Source organism: Neophocaena asiaeorientalis, unplaced genomic scaffold (genome assembly GCF_003031525.2).
Source record: "Neophocaena asiaeorientalis asiaeorientalis breed wild unplaced genomic scaffold, Neophocaena_asiaeorientalis_V1.1 scaffold357, whole genome shotgun sequence".
In the NCBI taxonomy this organism is placed as follows: domain Eukaryota; kingdom Metazoa; phylum Chordata; class Mammalia; order Artiodactyla; family Phocoenidae; genus Neophocaena; species Neophocaena asiaeorientalis.
The window spans coordinates 109497-131660 of NW_020173270.1; the positions used below are offsets into that span (position 1 = coordinate 109497).

The 22164-nt window shown below is 47.7% G+C and overlaps 2 protein-coding genes, 1 long non-coding RNA gene and 1 other non-coding gene across 4 annotated transcripts in view; 3 read left to right on the forward strand and 1 right to left on the reverse strand.

Moving 5' to 3' along the window:
* The first annotated feature begins 6077 nt into the window (after window positions 1-6077).
* ECSIT (ECSIT signaling integrator) lies at window positions 6078-21611 on the forward strand. The gene is made up of 8 exons (XM_024745896.1): window positions 6078-6153; window positions 6359-6497; window positions 11421-11539; window positions 15612-16029; window positions 16252-16475; window positions 20477-20534; window positions 20667-20815; window positions 21162-21611. Exons 2-8 carry the CDS (start codon window positions 6359-6361, stop codon window positions 21516-21518), a joined length of 1464 nt encoding a protein of 487 aa, XP_024601664.1. The 5' UTR covers window positions 6078-6153; the 3' UTR covers window positions 21519-21611.
* On the forward strand, window positions 12969-13041 carry TRNAG-CCC (transfer RNA glycine (anticodon CCC)). Its single transcript has one exon. It is a non-coding gene; the product is annotated as a tRNA-Gly (tRNA).
* Window positions 18024-21278, reverse strand: LOC112400220 (uncharacterized). Its single transcript, XR_003003376.1, has 3 exons — window positions 20867-21278; window positions 20312-20542; window positions 18024-18230 (listed from the first exon to the last, which is right to left on the reverse strand). It is a non-coding gene; the product is annotated as an uncharacterized LOC112400220 (long non-coding RNA).
* A 350-nt stretch (window positions 21612-21961) lies between the features above and the next one.
* The window catches only part of ZNF653 (zinc finger protein 653), a 15193-nt gene continuing 14990 nt past the window's right edge, over window positions 21962-22164 (forward strand). The window contains exon 1 of the mRNA XM_024745998.1: window positions 21962-22005. Within this exon, the coding sequence (XP_024601766.1) occupies window positions 21962-22005 (44 nt within the window). The remainder of the gene's footprint in view (window positions 22006-22164) is intronic.

Sequence of the window (22164 nt, forward strand, 5' to 3'; positions counted from 1 at the left end):
GACTTTTTCAAAATTGTGGTAAAATATAGAACATAAAATGTACTATTTTTAAGTGTACAGTTCTGTGATATTAAGTACCTTGATGTTTTTGTGCAGCCATCACCACCATCCATCTCCAGAACTTTTTTCATCTTCCAAGACTGAAACTCTGCCCCCATTAAACAGTGATTCCCCACTCTCCCCCTCCCCCACCTCCTGGCAACCATCATTCTACTTTCTGTCTCTATGATAATTTGATTACTCTCTAGGTACCTCACATAAGTGGAATCATACAGTATTTGTCCCTTTGTGATTGGTTTATTTCATTTAGCATAAAGTCCTTAAGGTTTATCTATTTGTAGTATGTGTCAGAATTTCTTTCCTTCTTAAGGCTGAATAATATTCCATTGTATGTATATACTACATTTTGTTTATCCATTCATCTGGGGATGAACATTTGAGTTGCTTTGGCTATTGCGAATCATGCTGCTATGAACATGGGTGTGTGACTCTCTGTTCAAGTCCCTGCTTTCAGTCCTTTGGGGTATATACCCAGAAGTGGAATTACTGAATCATATGGTAATTCCATTTTTAATTTTTTTAAGGCACTGCCATACTGTTTTCCATGGTGGCTGAACCAGCTTACATTCCCACCAGGAGTGTACAAGAGTTTCACTTTCTTCACTTGTTAGATTCTATTTTTTTGATAATGGCCACCTAATGGTTGTGAAGTGTTTACATAGACTTTACAAGTATATCATACATATAGAAAAGTGTACAAATTATAGCTCAATGAATCAATTATCACTTTAAAAATATTTTTAATTGAGATATGACTTAAAGTAAAATGCACACATCTTAATCGAGAGCTCAGTGAATTTTTATATACATATACACCCATGTAATCACCATGCACAGCTCAAGCTATAAAATATTTCTTTTTGAACAATTCTTAATCTGTTTATTAATATCAGCCCTTTTGTGAATTATATGTAGCATTTTACTTCATGAAAATATACCCTTTCTTGGAAACAGATTCTAAGTACTTGGAGAACTTAAATTTCTTTTCCTTTTTCAAATTAATTTCATATTTCCCTCTGGATCTAGCTTACAACACGTATTTGTTTTAAGTAATTAATTTGTTGAATTAATGAAAGTATTCTGATGCTTTGTTTGAGATGGCAGAATGACAGAAGGCATAAATCTAAATACCTAAATTAATACACAGAACACCAAGAATCAAGCTCTACACACAAGCGAAACAGGGACTAAAAATTGCTGTTAATTACAATTACAAAAGGTTACATGTTCTATGTTCAAAATTACTGAAGATTCACAAGCTGATAGACAAAATCATATCCTAAACAGCTCTGAAGTTGCACTTAATATTTTTTCAAGCTGCATATAGCTATGAAAATATTTCTATAGAACATGGGTCTTTCGGACTTCCCTCGTGGCGCAGTGGTTAACAATCCGCCTGCCAATGCAGGGGACAAGGGTTCGAGCCCTGGTCCAGGAAGATCCCACACGCCGCAGAGCAACGAAGCCCGTGTGCCACGCACAACTACTGAACCTGCACTCTAGAGCCCATCAGCCACAACTACTGAGCCTGCGCTCTAGAGCCCGCGACTATGTGCCACAACTACTGAAGCCCACGCGCCTAGAGCCCGTGCTCTGCAACAAGAGAAGACACCACAATGAGAAACCTGCGCACTGCAACGAAGAGTAGCCGCCGCTCGCCAAAAGCCCACGTGCAGTAACGAAGACCCAACACAGTCAAAAATAAAAACAAACAAATAAATATTTTTTTTAAAAGAAAAGAAAAGAACATGGGTCTTTTTTCCGTCTCCTCCACGAGCATGCCAGCTCCCCTAGGTCAGGAATCTTTTTTTTTGTTTTTGCTTACTGCTTTTCCTCAATACTTAAAATGGTGCCTGCTACAAAGGAGGCTCTCAATAAATGCTTGTGTTTTGTGTGTGTGTGTGGTTTTTTGTTTGTTTGCTTGTTTTGTTTTGTTTTTTTCTGCACCACCCAGCTTGCGGAATCTAAGTTCCCCGACCAAGGATTGAGCCTGGGCCCTTGGCAGTGAAAGCGTGGAGTCCTAACCACTGGACCGCCAGGGAATTCCCTCAATAGGTGCTTGTTGAGTGACTCTGAGTCTTCTCGTGATGGGGTGGGCACAGCCTCAGAATCCTATGCACAGCTTCCCTTATTTTGGCCCTGGGTCTGAGGCTGCAGCAGGATTGAGGGAAGCTCTTCCAGATTGCTTCAATCCCTTCCCACACTCTGCTCTGGCATACTCTGAGATGGCTCCCCAGCCTCAGGCCCCGGACAGGATGCGGTATATATGTAGAGTGTTAAGGATGTCCAGGACCAGCAATAGACAAGGTCATCACCCCTCGAATTTTAGAACCGTATCACAGAGGTGCCAGCTATATAGACTCCAGCCATGGCCACACCAGCAAGGCCACTGGTGAGCTTTGGGGGCAGCTCACCATACTCAGGAACCAACTGTGGACAGGAGGGGGGCGATCAGGAGTGAAGGAGAGGAAGGTGAATGCAAGAGAGCAGCAGGGGGCTTCCCTGGTGGCACAGTGGTTGAGAGTCTGCCTGCGATGCAGGGGACACAGGTTCGTGCCCCGGTCCGGGAAGATCCCACATGCCGCTGAGCGGCTGGGCCTGTGAGCCACGGCCGCTGAGCCTGCGCGTCCAGAGCCTGTGCTCCGCAACGTGAGAGGCCTGCATACCGCAAAAAAAAAAAAGAGAGCAGCAGGAAGGCCCTCACATGCCCCCCAGACCCAAGTGCCCAAAATTGACAAAAGGCTGTGACAGACACAGATGGGCATAGAATTCTACAAGGTAATGCAGCCTGTCCCGGGGCTGGAGAAAGAGGGGCAAAGGCAGTGGCAGGGTAATTAGTCAGGCATGCCGAAGGCAGTCACATGGGGCTGTCACAAGGGACCGTTTGCAGGCTTTAAAGGTTCGGGTGAGTTTCAGGAACATTCACGCATTCGTTGACTCATTTTTGTAGCTAACATCTATTAAGCACTTCCCATGTTCCAGGCTCCGTCTCTAATGCCGGGGACACCACACCAAACAAACAACCAAAATCTCCCTGTCCTCTTGGAACTTATGGTAACCAAGCCCACAGGAGATGTTCAAAGCATGCGGGCAGGGTAGTGGGAGAGGTGGTGTCTCCAAGGGTCTTTATAGAAGCAGGAGAAGCCGAAGAGAGAATCTGCATGGTAACACGGGAACAACTGATCCCTGTTGTGGAGAATCACCACCAGTTCTGAAGGGAGCAGGGTTCAGAAGTGGACAGGGGATTGAGGGAATGTGACCCCCAGTCGCACGCAGCTGGATCCCATCTACCACAGGGCAGGTCAACAGAGTCATCAACCACAGTCCATGAGATGGGAGGAGTGGGGACACCACTGGACCCCCACCCTGGACATCTCTGGACAGGGCAGCTGGGGGTCTGGTATGGAGGGGTCAAGGCCCAGGTCTGGGCTCTGCCTGGGCTGAGGTAGAGACAGACAGTGGGCTGGCCCATAAGGCTCCTTAGCTGGGCCAGCCTCACTCAGAGAACCTTCCTGGAGGAATATCTCCCTCCTCTGGACATCCTCAGCAGTGTCCACCCCCTTTCCCCATGCTGCCGACTCCCCACCCCTACAGGAGCATAGAATAGGGGTGAAGTGGAGAATGTCCACTTGGGCCCAGCTGACCCTTACAGAGTGAGGTTCATGTTGATTGTCTCCACAGAGAGCAGGTTGTACCAGCAAAGGGTACCGATGGCCAGGGAGAGGAGGATGGCTACACACCTGGGGAGGGGGCAAGGCAAATTAGGCCCCGCCCCTCTCTTCCGCGGGGCCCCGCCCCCGCACCACCTGGAGTCCCACTGGAGGAGTTTGCGTGAGTCCAAACTTGCTCCCAGGCTGGCGGGAGGCTGCTGAACGAGCGCTGGCTGAGCGCCTAGGAGCTCCTTTGGTGCAAGACGAAGCCAGGAGGCTGAACCACGGTGGGTGGAGGGGGAGGGCCGCCATAGAGACGGGTAGGGGTGGTTATTGAGCTGTGGCTGTGGCCACATCCACGCCTCGGGCACCTCCTCTGCCCGGAGGCCCAGCTCCTACAGCCAACGGGGCAGGTGCCAGCTGCACCACCTCCAGTGTTGCCATACCCTGAGGCAAGGGAATTATCCGGGGATCACAGGTCTGCCGCACACAGGGGAGAAGTAAAATCTGGGGACCCAGACGCTGCGTCTCTCACACACACTCCTGGGTACAACCAGCGTGAGTAGACCCTGGGAATCAGACACACAGCCACACACAGATACACTCGGGGAGCTACAGATACAGCGACAGCCCCCACTATGGTTGGGTGGACAGTCATACACAGAGGCATAGGGACACACTATTGTAACACACACAGACAGATCAACACAGTCATAATCGACCAATATTGAGGCAGGGTCATAGACACACAGTGTCATATATTGTCACACATCGATGGTGGGGGGCACCTATACAAGTCACACCCATACAAGTCAGAGACACACAGTGTTACAAACACATACCAATGGTTGGACACAACTACACAATGGAGTCCCACAACGTCAGAGACCATCCCCCGAACTGGCATGGTCAGACCTTTATACCATTGCTGGGACACAGAGTCACACACAGTCAGAGACACACAGGGTGCCATGAGCACAGCCATGCACACATGAAATCAGAGATTCATACGGTCACAGACACACACTGGTAGACACAATCACACACAGACCAATACGGGGTGTACCAGTCACATGCGTTTTCACAGTGGGACACAATCATTTATCCACAAGTTGGGAACACATGAGGTATCACAAACACAGTCATCAATCCACTGGTGTTCAGACATGCAATCACACTTGCATTATTGCATGGAACATCAAAGAAATGTTGACACACCTACTCCCAGCCCTCAGAATTGTGGGACAAATTCCACAGCCTTACACACACACAAACGCCCAGAAGCTGGTACAATCACAGATGCACATGCAGCTAATGGCATGTGAACACACAAAGACACCCACACACCAATGTCCCAACTGGCCTGGCTCACACTGACACACACATGGGGGCCACACCTGACCTATGCTCACACAGCCACACACAAACCTACACACCTTTGCTTGAGTTCTGAGACACTACAAAGACACATGAAAACCTCCACACTCTATCACCCCCAACACCACAGTCACACACACACACACACACACACGCACACAAAATCATGAATATGTACACAACACTACAGGACCCTCAGCTCTCCATGAGGGTGGCCCAAGGTGTCAAACCAGCCTCCATGCCCTTCCAGTGAGGGAGGTGGAGGGAGGTGTTAGGGTGCGTCCCCCATAATAACAATAGCATAGGGAATTCCCTGGTGGTCCAGTGGTTAGGATTCCTCACTTCCACTGCAGGGTGCACAGGTTCCATCCCGGGTCGGGGAAACAAACAAAAACAAACAAACAAAAAATCTCCAGCATACACTTATATGGCTGTTCTGCATAAACTCAATTAAATCTCAAAAACAAAAAACAAAAAAAACCATGAGTTTTTTTGGGGCAAATCCCTATGCCCCAATTATAATTGGCCCATTTCAGGGTTGAGACAATCAATGCACAGATGGGTTAAGCACTAGCCCAGACCCATGAAGCTAGATTAACAGAGCCTGCCACCTTCCCTAATGTTAGTGTCCAATCCTCAGCGCCTGGCTCAAATGTTTGTTGAACAAATGAAGGAATCCACATCACTTCCACCTTTAATATTTCATTCCCACATTTCAGGTGGGAAAACTGGGGCTGCCAGTAGGATTCACAGGCCCCACCCCCACCCCAAGTCCAGCCTCCCAGCCCGGAAATGGGGCAGTCACTCCTTCCCGAACCAAAACTCCTTAATTCCTAGGTAGGAGGCGCCGCTTGCCTCATTGAGGGCGGGGCCTGGCACATTACGAGGCGGGACCAAGGCCTTTCCACCTTCCTATTGGTGCTCCTCTCTTGGGGGAGGGACCTCTCGAAACCGGTGTTCTTGATTTGCTGTCGCCTTGGCGGCCCGTGACCCGGATGGTGCAACATGGCGGCGCCCAGCGGTAAGGTAGAACCGGCAGGGATTCCGCGGCCGGCCGCGTGAGTAGGTAGGTCGCGCATGGGGAGGCAAGCGCGAATATCTGGGCCCCGGGGCGGCCAGTTCTGTGCTGGCAGTGCGGAAGGGCGGCCCCGGAGGGCCGCGGCTGCAGGGCCAGGGCACCGTGACCTTGCCGGGTACGGGGCGGGGATGTGCCGGAAAAAGCCGCCCTCTCTGTACCCGCCTCCCCACATCCCTAATCTCTAATTTTGCAGATGAGACTGCTGAGGCTCAGAGAGGTTAAACCCTTCTCCCAAGGTCACGCCGCAAGTCATCAGCTAGGCTGGAATTGGACCCCGCATCTGTCCCTTTCTCCGAAGAGACTCAAAATCCTGGCAGCCAGCCTCAGCTGCTGTAGGTACACTCTGCCTAGGGATTAAGATTTTTAGAAGTTTTGTAGAAATTTAGCTCTTCCCATTAACTGATATTTGCTGGGTACCCACCATATACCAGGCACTGTCCCAGGTCCTGGAGACGCAGCAATAAGGCTCACAAAAATCCCCGAGCTCCCCGGGAAGCCAGACATTGAACAAATCAGAAGTAAATGAAACATGTGATTTCAGATGCTAATAATTGCTAAAAATACATTCATCAGGGTGATGGGACTTTAGATTGGGAGTGGGGCGTTAGTCAGGGAAGGCTTCTTATTTGACTATAGACCTGAATGACCAGAGACAGCTCTGGACTGATGGGAGCGGGTGTGGTGGTCGGGGTGGGGGGGTGCGAGAAATTTACAAAAAGAGAAGCAAGTCCAAAGGTTCTGAGGCTAGAATAAAGTCAGCTTGTTTAAGAAACGGTGTAGCTGGAGCTGCCAGTACTAAGAGTTGAGTTTGGAGGGGCGGACCCTGCCTGATTTTATCTTGTGTGATATAACATTAGTGATTTTAGGCAGAGAACACTGAATTAACTTTACATTTAAAAAGCTCCCTCTGATCACTGGGGGGAGAACTGAGTGGAGGCAGGTAAGGAAAGAAGTGTGAGGCTGGGTAGGTGGAAAGAGGTCATGGACTGGAGTGGTGGCCTGCAGATGGAGAGAAATAGATGCATCTGAGGTGGATTTGGAAGCAGTCAGCAGGAGTAGCTGATGGATTGGATGGGGGAGTGAGGGACACAGTGGACTCAGAATTCCCAGGTTTGTGGTCTGAATGACTGGGAATGGTGATGTTGTTGGCTAGGATGAGGAAGAACAAGTTTCAGCAGGGATATAATTTGGAGCAACATAAGTTTGAGATGGCTGGGGAATACACCAAAGTGGCAGTTAGGTATGGAGGCTGGAGCTCATGGCATAGATCATCATTTCTCAGACTTTAACACACAGAGGAGAAACCTGGACTTTTGTTAAAATGCACATTCTGATTCAGCAGGTCTGGGTTAGGGCTGAGATTTTGCATTTCTAATAAGCTCCCAGATGATAATAACCAATGCAGCTGGTCCCTGGGACACACTTTGAATAGCAAAGGTTTAGATTAAAGTCTTAATCTCAGCTGCATGTTACAGTCATTGGAGTGCTTTAAAATGCTGATACCTGGGCCATGCCTCTAGATATTTGGATTCCGTATATCTGGGGTATGGCCTGGACAAGGGGATTTTTAAAGCTTGCTAGATAATTCTAATATGAACAAAGTTTAAGAACCATTAGAGCTGCCTAGAGGAATACAGAGAGGAGAGGAACCTCTCTTGGAAGCTGAATGATGCCTTAGAGGAGCAGACAGATAAATTCAGAACGTGGGACTCTTTGCAGCCTTATTACTCAAAATGTGGTCTCCAGACTAGCAGCATCAGCATCACTTGAAAGTTTGTTAGAGGTATGGTCTTTGGCTCCACCCCAGACCCACTGAATCAGAATCTGCATTTTAACAAGATCTTTGGTGAGTCGTCTGCAAATTCAAGTTTGTAAACATTGCAAACTTTAGAGAAGGAAGCAGGTCTTACTGAATGGTTGAGAAATAGACCTGGGTACTAGGAAGAAAATCAAGAGTGTCAAGGTGGGAGGAGGACCTCACCTATGCCAAATCCTTCTGAGAAATTGAGCAAAATGAGCCAAAGAAATAACCACTGGCTTTGTTAAGTGTAGAAGACACAAGGGGTCTTTACAGGAGTGGTGTCAGTGGAGTGGTTGGGGCAGCAGCCAAGGTTGGAGAGAGTGAGGAGGGAACACAGCGTGCAGACATCTCTTGGGAGAAGCTGTGCTATAAATGGAGCAGAGATGTGGAGCAGAGGCGGAAGAAGATGCTAGAGAAAGTTTAAACGGTGATAAAAGTGATCCAAATACTTCCCAACTCATTTTATGAGGCCAGCATTACCCTGAAACTAAACCAAACAGACACGACAAGAAACGAAAACTACAGACCAATATCTCTTATGAACATGGATACAAAAATCCTCAACAAAATGTTAGCAAACCAATTTTAGCAACATATAAAAAGAATTATACACCATGACCAAGCGGAATTTGCCCGAGGAATGCAATATGAGTTTAACATTTGAAAATCAGTTAATGTAATACACCATATTAATAGACTAAAGGACAAAAAAACACATGATTAGTTTGCTAGACGCCAAAAAAAAAGCATTTGACAAAATCTGATGCCCTTTCTTATAAAAATACTCAGCATCTAGCAATGGAAAGGAATTTCCTCAACCTGATAGGTCATCTGTGAAAAACCCACAGCTGACATCGTATTTAATGATGAAAGACTGGATGCTTTCCCCGCTAAGATCAGGAACAAGACAAGGATGTGCACCCTGGCCACTTCTATTCAACACTGTACTGGAGGTCCAGCAAGGACACTTGGGCAAAAAAAAGAAATAAAAGGCATCCAGATTAGACAGGAAGAGGTAAAACTATCTATGTTTGCAGATGACATGATCTTGTATGTAGAAAATCTCAGGGAATCCAATTAAAAAAAAAAAAAACTATTAGGACTAATGCAAGTTCAGCAGGGTTGCAAGATACAAGATCAACACATAAAAATAAATTGTGTTTCTGTACACTAGCAATGAACAATGTGAAAATGAAATTATACAGTAGCTTCATAAAGAATAAGATACAAATAAATTTAACAAAAGAAGTAAAGGACTTCTACACGGAAAACTGTAAAACATCGTTGAGAGAAATTAAAGAAGATCTAAATTAATTGAGGGGTATCCCATGTTCATGGATCAGAAGATAATATTATTAAGATACCAGTATTTCCCAAACTGTTCTACAGATTCAACACAATCCCTACCAGAATCCCAGCTGGATTTTTTCCAGAAGTTGACAGCTGATTCTAAAATTTATATGTAATATTGAGGGATCCAGAATAGCCATATAATATTGTAAAAGAAGAACAAAATAGGAGGACTTAACACTTCCCAATTTCAGAACCTACAAGCTACAGTAATCACAACAGTGTGGTATTGGCATAAGGCTCAACATATAGATCAACAGAATTAAATTGAGAGCCCAAAAGTAAACCCTTACATTTATGGTCAATTGATTTTCAACAAGAGTGACAATGAGAAAAAATAGTCTCTTCAACAAATAGTACTAGGACAACTGGATATCTACATGAAATGAACCCCTTCCTCACACCATTCACAAAGATTAATTCAAAATGGATCAGAGGGGAATTCCCTGGTGGTCCAGTGGTTAGGACTCTGAGCTTCCACTGCAGGGGGCATGGATTCCATCCCTGGTGGGGCAACTAAGATCCCCACAAGCCACAAGGTGTGGCCAAAACAAACAAACAAAACTTCTAGAAGAAAACATAGGAGTAAATCTTCATGACCTTGGGCCAGGCAATGGTTTTTTAGATAAAACATAAAAAAAAAAAAAATCAAAAGCAAAGCTACAAAAGTAAAACAGAAATTGGATTTCATTGGAATTAAACATTTGTGCTGCAAACAATAACATCAGGAAAGTGAAAGACAATTCAAAGAATGGGAGAAAGTATTTGTAAATCATAAGCTTCTAGTATCCAGAATATATAAACAACTCAATAATAAAAAGATAAATAACCTAATTTTTAAATGGACAAAGGATCTAAATAGACATTTCTCTGAAGAAGATACACAATGGCCAATAAACCCATGAAAAGATGCTCATCATCATTAACTTTTAGGGAAATGCAAATCGGAACCACAGTGAGATACCACTTCACACCCATTAGGATGTCTGTAATCAAAAAGAAAGACAACAGCAAGTATTGGCAAGAATGCAGAGAAATTGGAACTCTTATACATTGCTGGTGGGGATGTAAAGTGGTGCAGCCACTTTGGAAAACACTTTGGCAGTTTCTCAGATGATTAGACAAAGAGTTACTATATGTCCCAGCAATTTGATTTCTAAGTATATACCCAAGGGAAGTGTAAACATATGTTCATACAAAAGCTACACAAGTGTTCATAGCAGCAATAGTCATATAGTCAAAAAGTGGGAAGAACTGCAAGTGTTCATCAATGGAATGGGTAAATAAAATATGGTTAAATCCATACAATGAAAAAATTTTGGCAATTAAACGGAATGAAGTCTGATACATATTACAACGTGGATAAACCTTGAAAACATGTTAAGTGAAAGAAGGCCGTCACAAAAGAGCCCATATTATATGATTCCATTTATATGAAATTCCCAGAGTAGGCAAATTTATAGACACTAGATTAGGGGTTGCCTAGGGTTGAGGGTGAGGGGAAATAGAGGGACTGCTAATGGGTATAGGTGGGTTTTTTTGGGGGGGGTGACAAAAGTTCTAAAATTAGATTTAGTGATGGTTGCACAATTCTGTGAATATACAGTTGACCCTTGAACAATGTAGGGGTTAGGGGTGCCGACCCTCCTCACAGTTAAAAATCCAAATATAACTTTATAGTCCGCCCTTCATATCCACGGTTCCACATCCTAAGATTCAACCAACCACAGGTCGTGTAGTACTGTAGTACGTATTTACTGGAAAAAAATCAGCGTGTAAGTGGACCCATGCAGTTCAAAGCAGTGTTGTTCAAGGGTCAACTACTGAAAACACATTGGATTTTATACTTAGGTTCAACTGTATGGTACACAAATACAGCTGTTAAACAAAACAATGATCTCGTAGGGAGGGGGACGAATGCAGGAGCAAATTCCTCAAGATAGTGAAGGGTTTGGCCCAGAAGAACAGGGACCTTTGATTGTAACAGTCACTTCTGCTCCACCTTGTGCATGCAGTCTGGGACGTGACCTCTGCCCAAGAGGGGGGTCTCATTGCCTTTAGCGGGTGGGGTACCAAGCTGATGCTCTTTCTTCTCTCTTTCTAGGTGGTTGTCCGACAGGCAAAGGCATGAGCTGGGCCCAAGCCATCCTGCTGGCCCGGGGCCTCTCTCGGGGCTGGGGAGGTATCTGCAGCACTGCCCTCACCGGAGCCCCCTTCTCTCAGGTAACTGCCAGTCATGGGGTGGAGAGAGGCAGGCAGGCCTGGGATTTGCTCACAAGCCCTCCCAGTGAAGCCAGCTCGGGGGGGTTGGGGGTGGGGGTGGGGGTGTCTGGGCTGGCCTGTCTGCTCTGAGGGCCAGTTGAATGTCTCTTCTCATTTTAAGAAGTGTTGGTGCGCCCATGAGTGAGGGGCTTGAATTTGAAATCAAGAAGGTCTGAGCTAAGTAGATTTGGGTGGTGACTCTGGGTGACTCCTGTATTCACTTGTAAAGATGTGAATTGAATTTCGTTCCCTTACCCTAAGTGACCAGGCTGATCAACGGCCATAAATTATAACAAGGATGGTGATGATGGTGACAATATTAATAGCTCCCTTATTGAGCACTTCCTCTGGGCCAGGCCCTGTGCTATGCATTTCATTTGCATTATCTCATTTGTGGTGTCTCCCCTTCTTCGGAGCATTCTAGAGCTTCTTTTCTGCTTTCTGCCCTATGCACATACCACCTGTAGTACTAGTTTCCTACACTTTCACTTTATTTATTTTTTTAAAATATAAATTTATTTATTTATTTTTGGCTGCTTTGGGGCTTCGTTGCTGTGCACAGGCTTTCTCTAGTTGCAGCAAGTGGGGGCTACTCTTCATTGTGGTGCGCAAGCTTCTCATTGCGGTGGCTTCTCTTTGTTGTGGAGCACTGGCTCTAGGTGCGGCACACGGGCTTAGTTGCTCTGTGGTATGTGGGATCATCCCGGACCAGGGCTTGAACCCGTGTCCCCTGCATTGGCAGGCAGATTCTTTTTTTAAATAGAGAACAGGAGTATTTATTTATTTATTTTTAAATTTATTTGTTTTTATTTTTGGCTGTGTTGGGTCTTCCTTTCTATGCAAGGGCTTTCTCTAGTTGTGGCAAGCGGGGGCCACTCTTCATCGCGGTGTGCGGGCCTCTCACTATCGCGGCCTCTCTTTTTGCGGAGCACAGGCTCCAGACGGGCAGGCTCAGTAGTTGTGGCTCACAGGCCTAGTTGATCCGCGGCATGTGGGATCTTCCCAGACCTGGGCTTGAACCCGTGTCCCCTGCATTAGCAGGCAGATTCTCAACCACTGCGCCACCAGGGAAGCCCTGGCAGGCGGATTCTTAACCACTGCACCACTTTAATTGAATGCCTTTTTTTAAAAAAACATCTCCTTACCTAAGCAGGATATTGGGATGGCTATTGGGTGCAGCAGAACAGAGGGCTTCAATCTCAGCTGTGCTGCTTTGCTGCTGTGTGGCACCAGGCATCTTGTTTCATCTCCCAGGGCCTCAGTTTCCTCATCTGTAAAATGGGTACACGAAGAGGCACTCCTTCAATGGACAGTTGAGAAGAATAAATGATCCTCACTCTCAGAAAGTGCTCAACAATGCCTGGAACATAAGAATATTCCATAAGACACTTCCCTGGTGGTCCAGTGGTTAGGACTCTGTGCTCCCACTGCAGGGGGCCCAGGTTCGATCCCTGGTCGGGGAACTGAGATCTCTCAAGCCACACAGCCCGGCCAAAAAAAAAAAAAAAATTCTGTAAATGTTAGCTCTTATTAGCCATATATTTGAAAAGATGCCTCATGTATAACCATTCTAATTTAAACATACAATTTAAATGAAAGTAAATCTATTAGGGTACCATCTAGAGCAGGGGTTGGCAAACTTTTTCGTAAAGGGTAAGACAGTAAATGCTTTTGGCTTTGTAGGCCATGTGGTCTCTGTCACAACGACTCAACTCTGCCACTGCAGCACAAAGCAGCCCCAGACCAGACATAATGAAGGCATATGGCTGTGTTCCAATAAAACTTTATTGACAAAAGCAGGCAGCTGACTGGATTTGCCCCACAGACTGTAGTTTGCCAACTTCTGTTCTAGAGGGATCTGACCTGCTCCCAGCAGCATACACTCCCCACTCTGGGGAACAAGATCCCCTTGACCCAAGGGAGGTACCATCATAATAGATGGGGAGAGAGGCCTGAGCAGTAGAGTGGGTTGTGGGTATCACCAGGTGGAGGACAGTCACGCTGAGGCTCCTGCTGACTCCAGAATCTGCATTTTCTTTTTTCAACTCAATTTTTTTTTGGTTTTTTTTGGCCATGCCACGTGGCTTGTGGGATCTTAGTTCCCTGACCTGGGATTGAACCCAGGCCCTCAGCACTGAAAGCATGGAGTCCTAACCACTGAATTACAAGGGAATGCCCTCAACTCAGTTTTTGAAATCTATCTTTTAAATAGGTAATTACAGCAGACAATATAGTTCAAAATTCAAAGAGTTCTGAGGCTGTACCGTGACAAGGGTCTCTCTCTCTCTTGCCTGGCCACCGCTTAGCTCCCTTCTCTAAAGGCAAGATGTTGCCTGCGTATTGTATTTCCTTCCAGAGATGTTTTTCACAAAAGCAAAAAATATGTATCCATGCAGTCGATTCTCATTATTCACGGTAACATTCTAGAAAGTCACTGCATACGCTGAATTAGCGAATACCAAACCATTGCTGCCAGGGGAGATACGGGATAAGGTTCCTGTGAGCCTCAGGTCATAACATTTTCATCAACCAATCAATCATAACGTTGTTGTATGTGTGTTTCTGTTTAAAGACATCCTATTTAATATAGGTTTTTGATTCATTAACATTGAACCCACGGCCAACAGCACTATAACTCATGCCTGAGCTTACCTACCACATGTATCTTCTCTAAGGAACAGCAGGGCCTTCTTGCACGTAGGAACACTAGGCAGGCTTAGGGGTCCTTTTCAACCACAAATCAACAAAAAAGATGCAGAAAACATACACTAAATAAACCTCTAGGGACTTTCCTGGTGGCGCAGTGGTTGAGAATCCACCTGCCAATGCAGAGGACACGGGTTCAAGCCCTGGTCTGGGAAGATCCCACGTGCTGCGGAGCAACTAAGCCCGTGCGCCACAACTACTGAGCCTGCATTCTAGAGCCTGTGAGCCACAACTACTGAAGCCCACATGCCTAGCGCCTGTGCTCTGCAACAAGAGAAGCCACCACAATGAGAAGCCCGCACACCTCAACGAAGAGTAGCACCCGCTCACCACAACTAGAGAAAGCCCGCGCACAGCAACGAAGACCCAACACAGCCAAAAATAAATAAATAAAAAATTTTAAAATAATAATAAATAAACCTCTAAAAGGACACTCATTGGGAATTCCCTGGCGGTCAGTGCTTTCACTGCTGGGAACCCAAGTTCGATCCCTCGTTGGGGAACTAGTTCCTGCAAGACATGCAGCACAGACAAAAAAATAAAACAAAATAATATAATATAAAATAAAAGGACACTTGTTGACAGCATGGGGGCTGATACAAGAAGGCCAAGCATTGCCTTGTTCCATCTCAGCTGGGAATATAGGCGCTGGGCAACTCAACTTTCCACCCCCCTGCACGTGTCTGCAAATGGCCAGAAAGTGCCAAGAGTATTGGCTTTGGGAGTATAAATGAATTTTAGCAAGTAGGCAAATTTGCAAACATGGAATTCGCAAATAATGAGGACCAACTATATATAAGCTGTTGTTTTCTTTTTTTTACACAAATGGGAAGCTACTGTACACACCGTTTCACACCTTGTTTTTTTTTTTTCATTTAATGGTATACCCTGGAGCTCACTCGAGGTCACACAAGACCTCCTCAGTGTGCGTTACAGCGGTAGGTGCTCCTTGTCCAGGTGCTTGGCCATTTGCTGAATTATTTCCTTGCCGATGCACATTTGGGCCATTTCCACTGACGCAGCAGACGAACAAAAGTCATTTGGTGCAGGTGCTTTTAGAGCTATCCGATTTAAATACCAGATGCAGGATTGCTGCGTCAGAGGGTGTGTGTTTGTCATTGTGGTGAACATTGCCTCCGTCGGGGCGTTACCATTGCTCTCTCACACTTTGTGATGGTGCCTCATCTTGGGTCTGTAACCCGCGCAGCACACTTCTTCAGAGGCCCTTAGGGAGGCCTGCTGGCACCTTTCTCAGCAAAGAGCCAGTGCGGCAGTCCCCCAGGGGCACTGGGAGACCCACATTCCAGCAGTGGTTCTCTATCCGCAGGTGACGCCCCAGGCCCCGCGGGGCCTCCACTGCAGCACAGCCGCCCACCAGCCTGACTCGCCGCTGGTCCCACGCCCACCCGAACCCCAGAGGGGGCTGGTCAAGGCCCTGGCACCCCATGAGGAGCTGTTTAGGCAGGCGCCAGATGGGGTGCGGGACAAGGCGAGCTTCGTGCAGGCGGTGCAGAACTTTACGCAGTACAATGTGCACAAGCGGGGCCACGTCGACTTCATCTACCTGGCCCTGCGCAAGATGCGGGAGTATGGCGTCGAGCGGGACCTGGCTATCTACAACCTGCTGCTCGACATCTTCCCCAAGGAGGTCTTCCGGCCTCGCAACATCTTCCACAGCATCTTCCTCCACTACCCACGGCAGCAGGAGTGCGGGATCGCTGTCCTGGAGCAGATGGAGAACCACGGTGAGGCCAGCAGGCCAGCTCAGGCGGGGGCGGGGGCCACCTCCCTCTCCAGGGTCTCGGGGCCCTCCATGGCTCCTTGGCTCTGACTCATCTCCTCTCTGTCTCTCTGTCTGGCTTCCTCCTCTGCGCGCCCACCCCCATCTCTTGCTCATCTCTCTCTCCCATCATCCCTTCCCTCTTCTGCCCCCTCCCTGAGGCTCAGCCTCCATCTGCCTGGCACAGGGGTGATGCCCAACAAGGAGACGGAGTTCCTGCTCACTCAGATATTTGGGCGCAAAAGCTACCCCATGCTCAAGTTTGTGCGCATGAAGCTGTGGTTCACCCGCTTCAAGAATATCAACCCCTTCCCCGTGCCCCGGGACCTGCCCCAGGACCCAGTGGACCTGGCCAGATTGGCCCTGCGGCACATGGAGCCCGACCTCAGTGCCAGGGTCACCGTCTATCAGGTATCCACCCCGTCCACATCCTCGGCCGCCTCTGGGACAGGGCCCCCTTCAGTAAGCCCAAGTGATTGTGGTGAGACAGGCCGTGATTCGCTGGCAGAACCTCCGCTAGACTCCAGGGCCCTTGGCACACCTTGACCTCTGACCTCGGCCCCTCTCCCCACATTCACTGTATTCCGGGCATGGCTTTCTGTTCCTTGAGCAGTCTGTGGCAGCTCCCCCCGAGGCCTTTGTGCTTGCTGTTCCCTCTGCCAGGAACACCCTTCCTCCGGGACTTCACTTCCTTCAGGTCTGAGTTCCACCGACCTTTCGTCAGGACCTCTTTCCTGACCACCCTGGCTGAGCCTGGTTCCCCGTGACTCAGTTTCACCTGTGTCTCCCAAGGCCCAGCACAGGTTCTGGCACAAAGCGGACATTCCACAGCTGTTTGTCAAATGACTAAATGAAATATTCCCCATATCCTGGGGGCTGTGGGAGCCCAAAAGGGAGCAGGGAGGGCTTCCTGGAGGAGGTGAGGGTGAGCTGGGCGCAGGCAGAACAGAAGAGGTGAGGAGAGTATTCCAGGCAGAGGGAGCAGCATGGGCCAGGGCTCGAGGGTGGCTGGGAGTGGCTGGAGATGCTGAAAGGGCTTCCTTTGGCCGGAGCAGAGAGTTGGGGTGAGAGAGAAGAGGCATGTAGGACACCGGGTTAGTAATGAGAGGGCCACGGGGAGGTTTTAAGAAGAGGAGGGTTGGGGTGCAAGTCAAGTTTCTGGAAGGATTTGCGCCTTTGAAAGCGCCCCCTGGCGGCCGTGTGGATGGTGTTGGATTGGGGGCAAGGCAAAGAGGACAGAGGGGCTAGGAGAGTGGTGATGCGGTGTCCCAGTGAGAGAACATATTGCAGAGGAAGTGCAGTTTTTAACTCATTTCTTCGTTTTTTAAAGTAATGCATTAAAAGGAAATCCCCGGTGGTCGAGTGGTTAGGACTCTGCGCTTTCAATTCTGAGGGCCTGGGTTCCATCCCTGGTCAGGGAACTAACATTCCACAAGCTGGGCGGCATGCCACCACACCCCCCCGCCCCAAAAAAAGTAATGCATTAAAAAGCTAAACAGGGAACTGCACGGGTTCGATCCCTGGTCAGGGAACTAAGATCCTGCAAGCCCACACGGCACAGCGAGGAAAAAAAAAAAAAAGCCAAATGGTACACAAGAACACACAGTGAAGAGTTCCCCTCTCCTACCCTGACCCTTTAGCCCCCAGGCTACTTCCCCAGAGGTGACCACTTCCATGTCTTCTTCCCAAGAGATCTATGCATTTGCATGCAGATGTATACTTTTTTTTTTTGCATATATATCCTTTTTATTTAAATATCCCTTTTTTCCCCTGTTTCATTATTAAAAGTGCATACAGAAGGGTTGAAAACATGGTAAAATGATCACCTACACCACCTAGTTTTTTTTAAAAACTTTATTGAAGTATAGTTGATTTACAATGTTGTGTTAGTTTCTGGTGTACAGCAAAGTGATTCAGTTATATATATATATATATATGTTTACATATATATTTTTTCAGATTCTTTTCCATTATACTTTATTACAAGATCTTGAATATAGTTCCCTGTGCTATACAGTAGGACCTTGTTGCTTGACACCACCTAGATTTAGAATGGGAACAATCCAAGTATCTATCAAGAGGGACTTGTCCATGTCCACTGTGGCACCTCAAAGACTGGTGAAAAAAGTGAAAGGGTGAGGCATGCACAGTAGTGTAGTAAGCCACCTAAAGTGTGAGAAGGGAGGAGAAATAAAAAGGCATATAGCTATTTGTTTATTTTCACAAGAATAAATAATGCAGGGAATTCCCTGGCGGTCCAGTGGTTAGGACTTAGAGCTCTCACTGACAGGGGCCCGGGTTCAATCCCTGGTCGGGAAACTAAGATAACGCAAGCCAAGCGGCATGCCCAAAAAACAAAAAAAATTTAAAAATAAGTAATGCAAAGATAAGTCAGATATGGGTAAAAATGGTCATCTCTGGGCGGGCAGAGATGGGGGTAGAGAGAAAAGGAATGGGAGGGAGACATCTATTTAATATGGGTTGGCTTCTAAACTATGGAAATGTTTAGTCTATCAAAAATATATATAGGGCTTCCCTGGTGGCGCAGTGGTTGAGAGTCCGCCTGCCAATGCAGGGGACACGGGTTCGTGCCCCCGTCTGGGAAGATCCCACAAAATACATTCTTCCTTGGTATGTTACTTTATATCAGTTGGTTCTATTAAAATATATATATATATATATATATAAAATCAAAAAAGAGGGGAAAGAACCCACCAAAGTTGAAAACAAACATATGTGGCTAAATATCCAATTGACAGCATAACCAGTGAGAGAAAAAAATTCTGAGTCACTGTTGTCTGACATCCTTAGTGGCCTGCATTCTGAGAATCCTGAACTTAATCCCCTAGCGTTATGGTCCGCTCTAATATCATAATCATTTATGTATGTTGATGGATAAGTCAAATAAGCATGTGTATTACTTGTAATAGGAGCCAAGATTTTGACTGTGAGAGAAAAAGATATACAATGTTAGAAAAAATGTTATTTTAATATTAAAAATAACGGGAGAGGCCACAGCAGTGAGAGGCCCACTTACCGCAAAAAAAAAAAGAAAAATCGGTATAAATATATTGTCCAGTAAAAGGGCCCAGGAGCAAAACCTACACTTTTAAAGATGTTTCTCAAACGGCAGTGCATTATACATACACATATTCTGCACCTTGCCTTTTGCTGTTCTCACTTAATAATATGGCTGGGAGCCCCTTATTTTTTTAATTAAGTATTGGATTTTTTTTTTTTTTTGATGTGGACCATTTTTAAAGTCTTTATTGAATTTCTTACAGTATCGCTTCTGTTTTATGTTTTGGTTTTTTGGCCGCAAGGCATGTGGGATTTTAATTCCCTGACCAGGGATCAAACCCACACCCCCTGCATTGGAAGGCAAAGTCTGAACCACTGGACCGCCAGGGAAGTCCCAAAGGAGTCCATTCTTTTTAACCTGAAAGGGTGGAGGATATGTGTGCCAGCAGTTGTCCACTCACAGGTATTTCGGTCAGAGTATGTGCATTTTTTCAAAATTTGGGTTTTGTTTTTTAGCCACACTGCTTGGCTTGCAGGATCTTGGTTCCCCAACCAGGGATTGAATCTGGGCCACCGCAGTGAAAGTGTCGAGTCCTAACCACTGGACCACCAGGGAATTCCCTCATTTAGTTTTTTGTTTTTTGTTTTAAAAGGCTTTTTTTTTTGATGTGTAACATTATTTTTTTTAATCTTTATTAAATTTGTTACAATATTGCTTCTGTTTATGTTTTGATTCTTTGGCCGCAAGGCATGTGGGATCTTAGCTCCCCAAGCAGGTATCGACCCACACCCCCTGCACTGGAAGGTGAAGTCTTAACCACTGGACCGCCAGGGAAGTCCCTCATTTAGTTTTTAAAATCACATTTCAGAGTGTAAAATTAGAAAGCTACAAAAGGCTGTTCTTTCCCTCCCTGCCCTCCACAGAGGCAAATGCTGTGACTTGCTTCTTGTGTCTCCTTCCTGGCATATTCTGTTTGCATGAAATTCTTTTCCTTTTTTAAATTTCACATGCACTGAGCACTTAGCATGTGCCAGGCATCGTTCTTGGCATTTTAGAACCATCTCAACTAAGTGCTGTTATTGCCCCCATTTTGAACTGGGGAAACTGAGGCACACGGTGACTTAGCCAAGGTCATGCAGACAGTGGCAGAGCCGGGATTTTAACGCAGGTGGGCCAGCTCCAGGGTTCCCTCCATGTGAGTATATCCAGGGTCAGTGGCTCTTACCCAATTAGATAGAAGCAAGAAAGCGGTGGGCTTGAGTGATTGTTGGAGGCCCAGTAGACAGACCCAAGAGGGGTCCTGAATTCACTGGAATCCCCATTTCTCTCTCCCGGGCTCCTCCATGGGGGCTGTGGGGGCTGCAAGCTTCCACTCCGACTTTCCTTGCAGATGCCTTTGTCCAAAGACTCCACAGATGCCACGGATCCCACGGAGCCCCACATCATAGGTAAGGTCCTGCGGAGGGAGGGAGGGAGGGAGCGAGCGCCGGGTTCTCAGCAGGCCTGCTGGGTGGGCTCCCTGGGCCTCTGGGCATAGCCCCTCAGCCAGGACGCCCCGGGAATGTGTGTTTCCACATCAGGAATCCAGAGTCCTGATCAGCAGGCCGCCCTGGCCCACCACGACCCAGCCCGCCCGATCTTCGTTGAGGGTCCCTTCTCTCTGTGGCTTCGAGACAAATGCGTCTATTACCACATCCTCAGAGCTGACTTGCTGCCCCCCGAGGAGAGGGTGAGGGCCCAAAGTGGGAGTCGGGGGTGGTAAGAGTGAGCTGGCTATCACCACTCAGGGGCTCCAGACCTGTCAGCCCCCAAACATCCTCCTTCCGACGTTTATGGAGCACCTCTGTGCTGGCTACTGGGTATGACCAGGACAGGCCCAGTCCCTTCCCTCAGGCCAGCCGTGGATCAGACAAGTTACATTCTTGGGGTTCCAGGGGAGGAGCACACAACTCAGCCTCAGGTGGGAGTCAGGAGGATTTCCTGGTGGAAACTTGAGCCAGGAGGTGTCACCTAGGTGAAGCATGGGACAGGCAGGCTAGGCAGAGCATGTGCAAAGGCTTGGAAACACACAAAAGGAAAAAGGGAGCTTAAAGCCCCCATCCTTGGCCTGGAAGGGGTGTGGGCTTGAGGGGGCTGCTCCAGTCCCTACTGCACAAACTGAGGGCCTGTCTCTCCTGACAGTGGAGGAAGGCCCTGTCTTCGCCATATGCATGGCGGGTGCTCACGACCAGGCCACGCTGGCCAAGTGGATCCAGGGCCTGCAGGAGACCAACCCAACTCTGGCCCGCATCCCGGTGGTCTTCCGCTTGTCAGCGTCCTCCGGGGAGCTCCTGGCATCCTCCTCAGGGCTGGAGGAGCCACCCCTGACCCCACCCGAGGGCCGGGAAGAAGAGGAAAACAATCAGCAGCGACAGCAGCAGAGCCAGAGCTGAGCCTAAGCAGTCACAGGAGCACAGGCGGTGGACTGGTGTGAAAGCATGAGATGACCTTTTAGTGTACAGCAAATAAAAGTTTTCCGGCTTGGGGCTGCCTTGCCTCCTCTCTGGCAGTGTAGCGTCCCTGTCCCTTTAATGCCTGGTGTTACGTCTTTTCAAGTGATGGAAACATCATCCAGAACTGACGGGTCGAGCCGCTGGCCTTCCGTCCGCCTTTCCTGGACAGCTCCCACCCTTCCTTTGTCATCCCCACAATTCATTCAGGATAAAGGTGCGGAGGAGGAAGCCCCCATCACCCCAGGGTCTACGAGCTCTCCTGGCTCTTTCTTCCCGGATCAGCCTCAAACCTTCAGCTACCCCTTCCGTCTCTGCCTTGTCAGAAAGTTTAACAGAGAAGGGAGTAAAGGGAGAGTGGGTTGTTGCTGGCGCTTATTGCGCGCATGCGCAGCTTCCGCTCTCGGTCTTCTTTTGGCGCCGCGAAGCAGTGAGAGTCCATGAGAAATTTCTCGTCGGCGCGGAACATGCGCGCCACTTCCGGCCGGGCTCCTAACAACGGGGGAGGCTAGTAACCAGGGAGGGGGGGATGGCGGAGCGGGCGCCGGAGCCCGAGGCGGAGGCGGAGGCGGAGGCTGAGGCGGGCGCG

What these genes read in the sequence shown, in the direction of transcription:
- ECSIT (XM_024745896.1), top strand. Translation starts at nt 6,359, where the DNA reads ATGAGACTGCTGAGGCTCAGAGAGGTTAAACCCTTCTCCCAAGGTCAC. An exon ending in CCGGAGCCCCCTTCTCTCAG is followed by an intron (nt 11,540 to 15,611) that starts GTAACTGCCAGT and finishes CTCTATCCGCAG; the next exon opens with GTGACGCCCCAGGCCCCGCG. An exon ending in CCAGGGTCACCGTCTATCAG is followed by an intron (nt 16,476 to 20,476) that starts GTATCCACCCCG and finishes CTTTCCTTGCAG; the next exon opens with ATGCCTTTGTCCAAAGACTC.